Raw genomic sequence first — 12,784 nt, 5'->3', positions numbered from 1 at the left:
GCAGAAACGTATTTAAATCCCAGCTTCCTGTATGTGCCCAAATGCCCTATTCCCTTGCGGGGATGGAAGCTGCCGACAAAATTAAATGACTTCCTCAGTAGACATTGAAGTACTCCCAGATCAGGCCTGCACCCTCCAAGCTGCATTGGCTTACAACTGGGAGATGCGTCCTTGAGGAAATTCTACAAAAAGGGCGGAAGTTTGGGTGCCTATTTTTCCATCAGGTTGTTTGGTTTGTTGTTATTGAGTTGTATGAGCTGTTTGTATAGTTTGAAAATTAAACCCTTGCTAGTTGCATTGTTGGTTTGCACATATTTTTTCCCAGTCTGTAGGCTGCCTTTTCATTTTGCTTATGGTTCCCTTTGTTTTACAAAAGCTTATAAGTTTGATTAGGTCCCATTTGTTTCTATTGCCTTGGGAGACTGACCTAGGAAAAGATCGGTATGATTTATGTCAGAGAATGTTTTGCCTATGGCTTTTTCTAAGAGTTTTATGGTCTCATGAGCTTTTTTTTTTTTTTGGTCTTTTTTTTTTAGGGCCACACCCGCAGCATATGGAGTTTCCCAGGCCAGGGGTCCAATCAGAGCTGTAGCCACCAGCCTACACCACAGCTCACGGCAACGCCGGATCCTTAACCCACTGAGCGAGGCCAGGGATCAAACCCACAACCTCATGGTTCCTAGCTGGATTCGTTTCCCCTGCGCCACGACGGGAAGCCCAAAGTACAGTACTTTTAAATACATGCTATTATTCCTATCATTTGAAAAGAGAAATAAACGACTTGCAAAGTCATCTGCCTGGTAAATGGCAAACCCAGCACTCAGACCCGTGTGACTCAGACGCCCACGTGCTCACCAACAACACCCAGTGACTGGGACAGAAAGCGACCTCCTGCCCCCGGGGCTCGCATTGCTTTCCTATAACATCATGGAAAAAAATGGATCCAGAGGGAATGTTTAAAATTACAAGGAAGGTCCTTGGGAAAAGGAGCTCCACCCTTATCCTTCAGAGGCTGCCTCACCCCAGTCCTCACCAGTGCCCTCATCAGCATCACTCCACTATTAGTATCTTCCGAGTCAGTACTTCTGCTCAGAGCCTCCTTGGCGCTGGTAGGGGGTGATATTCAAGAGTCAACAGATGGCCGGCTCCCGTATCACCCACCGAAAGGCATTGGGCAACCCCCCCGTTCTACAGAGACCACGATGTCTTATTTTTATTTTTTAATTAAATTTGATCGGCATATAGTTGATTTACAATTTTGTGTTAGTTCCGGGTGTACAGAAAAATGAATCATTTATATATATCCGTTTCATATTCTTTTCCCATGTAGGTGATTACATAGTATTGAGTAGATTTCCCTATGCTATACCGTGGGCCCTTGTTACTTAACTATTTTATTTCTGTTCCACTGATCTATATTTCTATTTTTGTGCCAATACCATAGTGTGTCTACCCCAGCCTCCTAATTTATCCCTCCCCCAACATTTCCCCTTGGTAACCATAAGTTTGGTTTTGAAATCTTTGTTTCTGTTTTGTGAATAAGTTTTGTATCATTTTTTACTAGATTCTACATATTAGTGATCTCATGATATTTTACTTTCACTGCCTGAGTTATTTCACTTAGTATGATAATTTCTAGGTCCATCCATGTTGCAGCAAATGGCATTATTTCATTCTTTTTTATGGCTGAGTAATATTCCATTGTATACCATATCTTCTTTATCCAATCCTCTGCTGGTGGGTATTTAGGTTGCTTCCATGTCGTGCCTATTGTAAACAGTATTGCAAATGAAAACTGGGGTGTATGTATCTTTTTGAATTATGGTTTTCTTCAGATAGATGCCCAAGAGTAGGTCTGCTAGGTCACATAATAGTTCTATTTTTAGTTTTCTAAAGCATCTCCGTGCTGTTCTCCATAGTGATTGTACCAATTTACATTCTCATCTATAGTATACAAGGGTTCTCTTTTCTCCACACCCTTTCCAGCATTTACTGTTTGTAGACTTTTTGATGATGGCTATTCTGACTGGTGTGAGGTGATACCTCATAGTTTGGATTTGCATTTCTCTAATAATTAGTGCTGTTGAACATTTTTTCATGTGTTTCTGGCCATAGTTATGTCTTCTCTGGAAATATGTATATTTAGATCTCCTGACCCTTTTTTAATTTTTTTTTATATAAAGCTATATGAAATTTTTGTATGTTTTGGAGATCAATCCCTTCCTTGTTGGTTGCTTCATTTGCAAAGATTTTCTTCCATTCCTTGGGTCGTCTTTTGGGGTTTTTTTTTTTATGGTTTCTTTTGCTGTGTGAAAAGCTTTTAAGTTTAACTAGGTTCCATTTGTTTATTTTTATTTTCACTCTAGGGGGTGGATCCAAAAAGATATTGCTGTGATTTACGTCAAAGAGGGTTCTGCCTATGTTTTCCTCTAAGAGTTTTATAGTATCTGGTCTTACATTTAGGTCTTTAATCCATATTGATTTTATTTTTGTGTATGTCCTAACTTCATTCATTTACATGAAGCTGTCCAGTTTTCCCGGCACCACTTATTGAAGAGACTGTCTTTTCCATTGTGTATTCTTGCCTCCTTTGTCACAGATTAATTGACCATCTGCGTATGGACTTATTTCTGTTCCACTGATCTATATTTCTATTTTTGTGCCAATACCATACTATTTTTATTCTTGTAACTTTATAATAAAGTCTGAAGTCAGGGAGCCTGATTCCTCTAGCTCTGTTTTCCTTTCTCAAGATTGCTTTGGCTATTCAGGGTCTTTTGTGTTTCCATAGAAATTTAAAAATTTTTTGTTTTAGTTTCTGCACAGTGTTTTTAGATTGAAAAGCCTCTCAGATGTGCTAAGAACAAGGTTAAAATGGCTAGAATTGCATAGCTTCTAAGCAACAGCTTCAGAACAAGCTCCCTTCTCTTTGTCAGCAGATGTCCGGCCCTCCCTGGAGCAGAGGACCTCCAGGGGTCAGCCTAAGCCCATAAAGAGAAGAGGAAACAAATAGCAGATGCATTCATCCCTTGCTCTGTTACCAGCCTGTTTTTCGTGACCTTTTACATCTTTCTAGGGTGATAAGATACACAAACTAGGAGCAAGTTCTCTATGGCAAACCACGTCGGGGGTAACTGTGTGTAATTACCATACTGTACGCAAACATAGAGGCTAGTACTCTAGAACTGTCAATAGAATCGTCTAATTGCATCATGGAGGGAAGGAGGCAAGGGGATTTTTCCATCTTGGAGCACCTTCAACTTTAAGCTCCTAACAGAAGAGGCTGCTGAAGCCAGAATGTGTTTGAAACACGCATTTTGTTAGTAGCAATTGGTTTCAAAGAAACTATCATCCAGTTCATTTGCTGTGTTTTAGACAAGCTATTGTCGTCCTCCCCAAAATGTCTGGGATGTGAATCTAGGACTTGGTTTTAGAAAAGAGAGAAACACCAAGTCCTCAAAAAGAAAAACAAGTTGTAGCCAACTTGATACCAAGACTAATGGTCTCCTGGATTGTGACACTGCTGTCAAAGGATATGACAGAAGGATGCTTCTCTGAAAGACTTCAGATTAGATCAGGTGACATCCACTTGACCATGGAAGAGAACATCCAGGTTATAAATAAAGAGCAGCAGGTGTTATAATAATTCTACCCTAACTCCTGCTCCTATAATTTTTGACATTATAAGTCCTGGTTTTTAATAGCAATGTTAGTTTCAACCACGTGTAAGCACAAATATAAGAAATACTGCCAATTATAATTGTAAGATGATTGTAAAAATATAAAAAGCATCCAATTTCAGAGATGTTTAAATGGGGGAAGAATCCTGCCTTAGTATAAAAAAAAAAAAAGAACACTTCAAAAATAATTTATTGTTTACCCTAACATTGGTTTATTTCTTTTCAACTGATTTCTTGGGTTTTGTAACAAGTTAGAGGAACTTTTTCAGCCAGAGGTCACTGTGTCCTGGGACCCAGCTAGAGATGATCCTTGATCAACAGATTACTTATTTTAAAAAATGTGATCATACTTAAGAAATCATCAACTGACGAGGATTAGTCCCACCAAGGTCTTGCCAGATAAGTTGGGCAGGGAAATTTCATGAGGAAAAGACAGGGCCCGGCCTCACCTTTTCACTGCCTGTATCTCCATACTCGCCTTCTTAAGCTCTGCTGTCATTTGGAGCTTGTTTATAGTTTCTTGCGCTGCCCTGAAAAGAAACAGATGTGTTCGTTTGTTTTGTATTGGGCTGTGTTCTGAGAAACTGAGAAAAAAAAAAAAAAAAAAACGAGGAAAGGAAAAAAGCAATCTGAACAGAATGAAAAGACGAACATTTTAAGCGCGTCTACAGATCTCTGGTCATTTTCTCGAAGGAACTCTTCAAAGGCCATTGCGTCTTCTTGGAGTTTTTTTTCTGCTTTCATGAGCTGCCTTTCCTTCATTGTGGTGTGTTTTTCATACTTTTGAATTGTATTTCTTTTGGTTGACAGAGCAAACTAGGAATATTGAAAACAGAAGTGCATCAAGAACACGTGCCCACCGTTTTAGCACCATCTCGTAACAAAGGGAAAACTCGCTTGTCTGGTCTGGGATGGTTTGTACTAGAGTAAGGACGTGCCAAATCTTGGGACTGTGGCCTTTGTTTCAGGAAGGGATTTTATTTTGGGGATCGTTAGAAGGGAGATGAATGCCTTTCACTTTTATAAAGACACGCAATATTGTTCCAAAATGGCCCTCCCGGAGTTCCCTGGTGGTTCAGCAGTTGTCACTGCTGTGGCTTGGGTAGCTGCTGTGGCTCAGGTTCGAGCCCTGGCCCCGAAACTTTTGCATGCCATGGGCACGGCCGAAAAACCAAAAACCCGAATGGTGCCACACATCGCAATAGCCATGTGTCCCCTCAAGCTCCATCCCCAAAATATAAAAAAAAAAAAATTGTTCGACATCCCTCCAAAGAGCAGGTCCACCCAGAGTTATCCAGCTGTCCCTCCCGTGCTTTCTGGGCTTTGGGAAATGGGGCTGCCCGCACCACACAGGCCCTCCTGAAGGAAGTAGCTCAGGAGAACCGGGTTCCAGGGATTCCTCCAAGTCAGCCTGCGGCAGGGGCTGGAGTGCCAGCCTCAAAGTGCCCTGGTGAGAAGTTGTAGTAACTTCCATAGCTGGCCTCGATTTTTTTTGATGCATAAGAATGCATGTGGGTTTTCAATGCCATGCATGACAAATGATTAACAAAGCCACATACATTATAAGTGAATTAACATATGTAAATGAGATAACTTTAAAGAAACAACTGCCAAAAATTAGATCCTCCAAGTTCATAACCTCGAAATATTTTATTTATGACTTCATTTGTCACCTAGTTACTGAGGGCCTACTGTGTGCCAGTTCTGTTTTAAGCGGTGCTAATAGAGCAGTGAGCAAAAGAAACAAAATTGCTTTGTGGGGTATTCATTCTGGGGGAGGCAGGGTGCGGATCAAAGGGGGATAAATGGTCCAGTGGGCAAGGGCAGGGGGTTAACACTATGTATAGCCCAGGAAGGCCTCCCTGATGTGGTGAAAATGGAACAGAGACTGGCAGGAAACAGGGAGAGAAATCCCAAAGCTGGGGGAGAAACGTTTCTCCCAGAAGGAAGAGCGTCCTGTGCAAAGTTCCTGGGGCAGGAGCACGATTGGTGTGTCCCGGGAAGAGTGAGGAGGCCAGCGTGGCTGGAGCAGGATGAGCAAGGCGTAGGAGGGTAGCAGTGAGGTCGGAGAGCAAGCCAGCTGGGGACCAGCAAAGTCACCAGTGGTCTTCAGCAGAGCAGGGGCCTCTGGAGAACAGGCGACTGTAGGGAGCAAAAATGGAAGCAGGAGCCCAGCATTCAGAAGTTTTAGCAATAACTCGTGCAAGAGCTGTTGGTGACATGGACTTTCCCGCGGCAGCAGCGGAGGTCATGAACAGTGTGATTGTAGACATATTTGGAAAAAGCTATATTCCAAAGGATATTTAGATGTAGGTTGTAAGCAGAAGCAATTGAGGATAATGCCAAGATTTTTGGCCTAAGCGATTGGAAAAATGGAATTGCTGCTTATGGAGATAGGGAGCGTTGCCTGAGATTCAGGTTTGCAGGGGCAGGGCAAGGTATGGGGGGGGGGCAGCTTTGGAAATAGGAAGTCTGAGATGCCTACAGAGCTTCTAAGTAGAGATGTTAAGACGCAAACTCTAGGTCACAGTAGAAATTGACAGAACACTGTAAACCAACTATAATGGAAAAAATTAAAATCTTAAAAACAAAACAAAACATGGTTATGGTTGTTGAGCCTGGAGTTCAGGAAAGAAAGTCAGGCTAGAGAAGTAAAATTGGAAGCTGCTAACAAGGCAGTGGCATTGAAAGCCTCAGGTCTGGAGGAGGTCGGAGAGGTGCTGGGTGAGCTGTGAGCCCTGGGGTTTTCCAGTAGTGGAAGATCAGGGTGAAGAAGAACAAGAAAATGGTGAAGGAGTGAGCTGCCCATGTTAGGGAAGAACCAAGACATCGTGGGTCCTGGAAACCAACTGAAGAGTGTTTCAGGAAAGGGAGGGTGATCACATGGGCCAACAAGTGCTGGAAGTTAAGCAGAAGGAAGACTGTAAACTGACCACTTGAATTTGGCAATAGAGGTAGTGTTGGTGGAGTAAGGAGAACACAAGCCAGGTCAAGGTGGGTTTGGAAGAGGAGAGAGGAGTTCCTGTTGTGGCGCAGAGGAAACGAATCTGACTAGCATCCCCGAGGACATGGGTTTGATCCCTGGCCTCGCTCAGTGGCTTAAGGATCCAGTGTTGTCCTAAACTGTGGTGTAGGTTGAAGATGCAGCTCGCATCCCAAGTTGCTGTGGCTGTGGCGGTGGCCAGCAGCTGTAGCTCTGATTTGAACCTGCATATGCTGTGGGTGCAGCCCTAAAAAGCAAGAAAAAAAAGAAAAGGATAGCTCTTCAAGGTAGGAAGGGCACGGCATCTGAAGCATGTAATGGGAAGATAGAATGTCCAGGTGAAAATTGTGTAGTGCTGTGCAGGAAGTCTTCTATTCGACTAGTGGGAGAAAGCTATTATTTTAACTACCTCAAGCAGAAATCTGTCCCTCTGGTCATTGATAAATTCATGGACGGTCCTTTTTGAGTCTGCACCTATAAAGAAAATTGAAATAGACTTGGGTTTGGTTCATTAAACCTCAAAGATGTTGTATAAAACAAAAGCTATGTCCTAAATTGTTGTATACAGTATATAGCTGACTTAAAAAAAATACTATCCCTTGGGATACACTTTTTTCTAACTACTCAGAAATTACTTTCATAATATTAACTACTGTATTTTATGTCCATCATATTCCAGGAGCTCCGTGAGACACTTTAAATGCATATTTAGCTTAATTCTATTTATAACCCCAATAAGAAAAAAAGAAAAGGATAAGGTTCTTATTACTAACCCCGTCCTGTATGTGAGGTCCTAAAGCTCAGAGATGTCCAGATGCTTGTCCAAGATCACACAGCTAATGAGCAACAGAAGGGGCATAGGACGCCCTAAGTCTGTGCTAAATAAGACTGAACTGTTTTCAAGCTAATGTTTTGGCTGATCTAGACAGAAAATTGAAATCCTTAGGCAAAATGTGTTGGTGGAGATCACGAGTGTGGCAGGAAAGGAAAAGATGACACCTAGCATTCGCATCTAGCAAGAGAAAAGAGCGTTGTTTCCTTCCAAGGCTGCTTCCCTGTGGAAAAATTATATATTAAATTTAAATTAAAGGCATGTATATAAAAAATTATACACGCATTTCAATATACAACGTGCACTGCCTGAAAAACCAACAAAATGTAGTATAGAATAAAATCTCTTAATCACAACGTAAACCGAAGTTGAAATAAAAGAGTGTTTCCCAAATAACCAGAGAGGCTGTGCTGCCCTGGGAACCCCCTCTCCCTGGGGCTCTTCTGCCTCCACCTCTTCCTCAAGAGGGAGGCTGAGTACATTCCTGGCCCTCTCCCTGCCTCGGTTTGCTCATCTGTATAATGAGGCGACTAATTGCAGTAGATGATAGTATTGTTCCCAAGGTTTCCTGCCTTCTCTGTAAGGAGCTCCCCTCTCCCGCCCTGGGGATAACAGGCTTGACCTCTGCCTCCTCTGGCTTAAGGAATGGGAGTGGAAGGGACTTGTGTTGCTTCCAAGCAGAAGTTTCAAGACCCACATTGGTCCTTCTTCTGCCATAACTGCCACCACGTAACAGAGCAGGGCCATTCCTTTAGTGCAGGACTCAGTGAAAAGCACCAGATTGAACAGCAAATGAGAAATAAACCTCTGTCCTTAGAAGCCACTGAAATCGAGGCATAGCTCATTACCGTGGTTTATTGTCATGAATTAGCCTAAGGGGAGCATTGCTGTGACTCTCCACCCCGTGATGGTGATGTGGGAAGGAATGAAGCAACATATTACAAATCACAGGGAAATTTCTTTCTTTCTTTCTTTTTTTTAGGGCTGCACCCACAGCATATGGAAGTTCCCAAGCTAGGGGTTATATCAGAGCTACAGCTGCTGGCCTACACCTCGGCCACAGCCATGCCAGATCCCAGCCTTGTCTTCGACGTACACCACAGCTCACGGCAACACTGGATCCCTGACCCACTTACCGAGGCCAGGGATCGAACATGCATCCTCGTGGATGCTAGTCAGATTCATTTCTACTGCGCCACAACAGGAACTCTGGTAATCTCTTGATAATTGTCAACTGTTGTTATTTGGGAAATATAATTGGGGTGAGTAATCACTTAAATTTCCAAGCCAATAATAATAGCAGTGGTGATTGTCCTAATTCTTAGTTAAAGGCTCTGTGATGGTGAGTGACAGATGCTAAGCTTTGGCGTCTGATAGGTCTTGGTTTGAATTCTGCATCCCCTTAGGGAGTAAGTGGCTCAACCTCACGGAGCTATTTTCATCAGAGGGGAGAGGAGGCAAAAACATTTAACAGTGTTCTGTTGAGAATTAAATAACATAAATGAAGCTAGTTAGCATGTAGGGTTTTTTTTTTGACCACTTAAAAAATTTTTTGTCGTAGAAATCATCAGTATTCATGGAAGTCGCATAATGAGCCCCACGTACCTCTCACCTCCTAGAACATTATCAACAGTTTATCCACCTCGCATCACCTATTGCTGCACCTTGTTTTCCCTCTTGGGATCTATTCCAGCAAATCCAAGCCATTGTCATCATTTCATCCGTAAATACTTGCGTGTGTAACTCTATCAGATTAAAAGGTTATAAAACATGGCCATAGTACCTCTACCAAACAAAAGGAATAATTCCATAGTACTATCTTATACCAATCTGGGTTCTAATTTCCCTAGTTGTCTCAAAACTAACTTTTTAGAACTAAAAAAAAAAAAAATTAAAATCTAAACAAAGATCAATTCATTTTGTATGACTCATAAAAGTCCGCTTTTTTATCTATAACAAACACCGCCTCCTCTCCCCACCCCCCACTACCTTTTTCCAATGCCCTTTATTGGTTTAAGCGTGAAGGTCAATTCCCCTGTAGAATTTTCCACGTAACAGATCTGGCAGATTGCATCCTCCTGGTGTTATTTAACGTGGACCTCAACCTGCCGTATTTACCCAATTAGATTCACTTTACTTAAACTTTTTTTATGGAAAAAAAGAAGGGAAATATTTACTGCATCTTTCCGTGTGGTCACTTATGATGGATGACTGAAAAATAAACTTGAAAGAGACCGGGTTTCCCATCTTGGCTATTTTAGCTCTCAGGCGGCTCTTTTGACCAAAGCAGTAGTGACACCAAAGCACCTCATCCCCCTGGGGAGGTAACAGCCCGTCCGAGGGACCCGCATCTGTGCAGACCTGCAACGGAGAAAACTCACCCAGAGCTGTGGCGCCTTGAGAGCAAGACGGAGGTGAGGCTGCAGGCTGCATGGCAGTGGAAATGGCAGTGGCGCTTCTGTTGAGCATTCCCGGATGTGGCCGCAGCCGTGACCACTGCCCATGTCCTCCCTTTGATGGTGATCTGGCGGATTGCCACTACTGCCCACACGGAAATGAAATAACCCAGCCTCCCCACGTAGGGGCTCATTTTACAAGGTATCACCTGGGCTTGTCTTTGACCAGAATTCAGGCAAGAAATGTAAGAGGGTTGGGGAATGGGAGTTTTTCAACTCCTGCTTGGAAACAGAGTCTGGGGGGACCTCTTTATTTTATATATAAATTTTTGTTTTGTTTTGTTTGTTTGTTTGTTTGTTTTTGTTTTTTAGGGCTGCGCCTGTGGCATATGGAGGTTCCCAGGCTAGGGGTCCAATCAGAGCTATAGCTGCCTGGACACAGGCACAACAACACAGGATCTGAGCCGCATCTGCGACCTACACCACAGCTCGCGGCAACGCCGGATCCTTAACCCACTGAGCGAGGCCGGGGATCGAACATGCAACTCATGGTTCCTAGTCGGATTCGGTTCTGCTGCGCCACGATGGGAACTCCAGGACGTCTTTATTTTAAAGGAACATGTCTAAATTGCTTATCTGTCAGGAACAGATAGACAGCCTGTCCTCTGCGGCTGACAGAGTCAGATGAATTTACCATTTCCTTTGAAGAGTCTAACAAAGGTCATTTACTCTTTATTCCCCCTCCCCAGTTTTATTGAACAAGACTTGACATACATGTCATTTAAGCGATCAGTAACCCCTCCATTAACCAGCAGGGGGGCTGAATGGTGTCGTCTGAAAAGCCATGCCCTCTGGTCATCTCAGAACGATTAAGAGTGGCGAGGATTTTCGAAGCAAGCCTCTTTGTGTAGAACTCTTTCTAAAATGCATTGTAGATAATTTCAAGTGTTCCTTTTTTTTTTTTTTTTTTCATTTTAGGACCATACCCACGGCATATGGAGGTTCCCAAGCTAGGGGTCGAATCGGAGCTACAGCTGCCGGCCTACACCACAGCCACAGCAAGCTGCATCTGCAGCCTACACCACAGCTCATGGCAAACACTGGATCCTTTAACCCACTGCGTGGGGCCAGGGATTGAACCCACATCCTCATGGGATACTAGTCGGGTTCATTTTGACTGCGCCACAACAGGAACACTAATTTCAAGTACTCTTGATGACGTGGAGGTCCCCCCTCGACAGAAGTGAGCTAGACCTGTGTATACAGCCGCTGGTACTGCCCTGCTGCCCAGCACTGGCCTCTTCTGCACACGATCACAGGGCAGACTGTGCACCTCCAAGAGCCGCTACGTAAGCCAACACGGCTTCCTTCTTCTACATTAACTGCTGAGGGCAAAGTCCTTTCCTGGGTGGTTTTCTTGTTCTCCTGAGATTTTTTTTTTCTCTCAGAATTTGGGAAAGTACATGGATTTGGGAAGCCTGATAAATTTTTTTTAAGTTACCATAAGATGTCCTGGGCACCTGATGTGTGTTCATCCTACCTTTCTTCCTTTGAATTTTCAATTTAAAAATCTGGACAAGACACATCTGGAGGAAGATTTTTTTTTTTTGTCTTTTGTTGTTGTTATTGTTGTTGTTGTTGTTGTTGCTATTTCTTGGGCCGCTCCCGCGGCATATGGAGGTTCCCAGGCTAGGGGTTGAATCGGAGCTGTAGCCACCGGCCTGCGCCAGAGCCACAGCAACGTGGGATCCGAGCCGCGTCTGCAACCTACACCACAGCTCACGGCGACGCCGGATCGTTAACCCACTGAGCAAGGGCAGGGACCGAACCCGCAACCTCATGGTTCCTAGTCGGATTCGTTAACCACTGCGCCACGACGGGAACTCCTGGAGGAAGATTTGATGACCCCGTCATCCTGGCATTCATCCCTTTAACCTCGTTAGCTTCGAACTGTCATCCTTCTCATTTAGAGACACATGGTCTGATAAGAAACCCCCAAGGCATTGTGGGGAGCAGTTGGCCCTCTTTCATAGAGCAATAATTAATGGCTTGTAGTATTTTAACAGGTTGCCTTCAAAGATCATGAAAACAGGTTATGTTCTTTTCAACAACAGGCAAACTGGTTTAATTCTATGAGCTTCCTGATTCTCAATATGTGAGTTCTATGCCGCGGACAATCAAGGCTCCTCTTTGGAAAGTTTCTATATGTCTACATCGAGCCCTGAGTGTAAATGGCCAGAGCCACTGCCTCTAACACAGTGTCGTTTTGGCAGTGACTTTCTTCCTTAGAACCATGCAAATGAGTAACCGACTATTCCTTGGAAAACATACACTTTTCTTTTTTAAGACAGATCTTCTCCCAACTCTCAACCTCCATTTATAAAGACCCCCCTACCATAGGATGACACAGCATCCTTTGTTTTCTCACTTCCAGAAAAGCCCCCAAACGGACATTAACAATTCATATTCAGAGTTCCCATCGTGGCTCAGAGGTTAATAAATCCAACTAGGAACCATGAGGTTTCGGGTTCGATCCCTGGCTTGGCTCAGTGGGTTAAGGATCCGGTATTGCCATGGGCTGTGGTGTAGGTTGCAGACGCGGCTTGGATCCCAAGTTGCTGTGGCTCTGGCGTAGGCCAGCGGCTATAGCTCCGATTCGACCCATAGCCTGGAAACCTCCATATGCCACGGAGTGGCCCTAGAAAAGGCAAAAAGGCAAAAAAAAGAAAGAAAAAAAATTGTATTCAAAACAATATTCTTAGACACACAGTAATTTGGACTTACCATCTGTAAATCTGAGAATAACAGTGGGATCTAGTCCCAGTTTTTCAGTTGAGGTACCAGCTCTGTCGGTGAAGATGGCTATTTGGCCCAGGTGGGAACGACTCTTCAT

The 12,784-nt window shown here is 43.5% G+C and overlaps 1 protein-coding gene across 1 annotated transcript in view; it reads right to left on the bottom strand.

Moving 5' to 3' along the window:
* CCDC38 (coiled-coil domain containing 38) overlaps positions 1–12,784 on the bottom strand; it is a 34,970-nt gene extending 22,186 nt beyond the window's left edge. Inside the window, exons 1-4 of the mRNA XM_047785799.1 lie at positions 12,676–12,784; positions 7,073–7,137; positions 4,333–4,496; positions 4,130–4,210 (exon numbers count right to left, since the gene is read on the bottom strand). Of these exons, the coding sequence (XP_047641755.1) occupies positions 4,130–4,210; positions 4,333–4,496; positions 7,073–7,137; positions 12,676–12,784 (419 nt within the window). The remainder of the gene's footprint in view (positions 1–4,129; positions 4,211–4,332; positions 4,497–7,072; positions 7,138–12,675) is intronic.

This window comes from Phacochoerus africanus, chromosome 7 (genome assembly GCF_016906955.1).
Source record: "Phacochoerus africanus isolate WHEZ1 chromosome 7, ROS_Pafr_v1, whole genome shotgun sequence".
NCBI lineage: Eukaryota > Metazoa > Chordata > Mammalia > Artiodactyla > Suidae > Phacochoerus > Phacochoerus africanus.
This window is presented reverse-complemented; position numbering and strand designations above follow the sequence as displayed.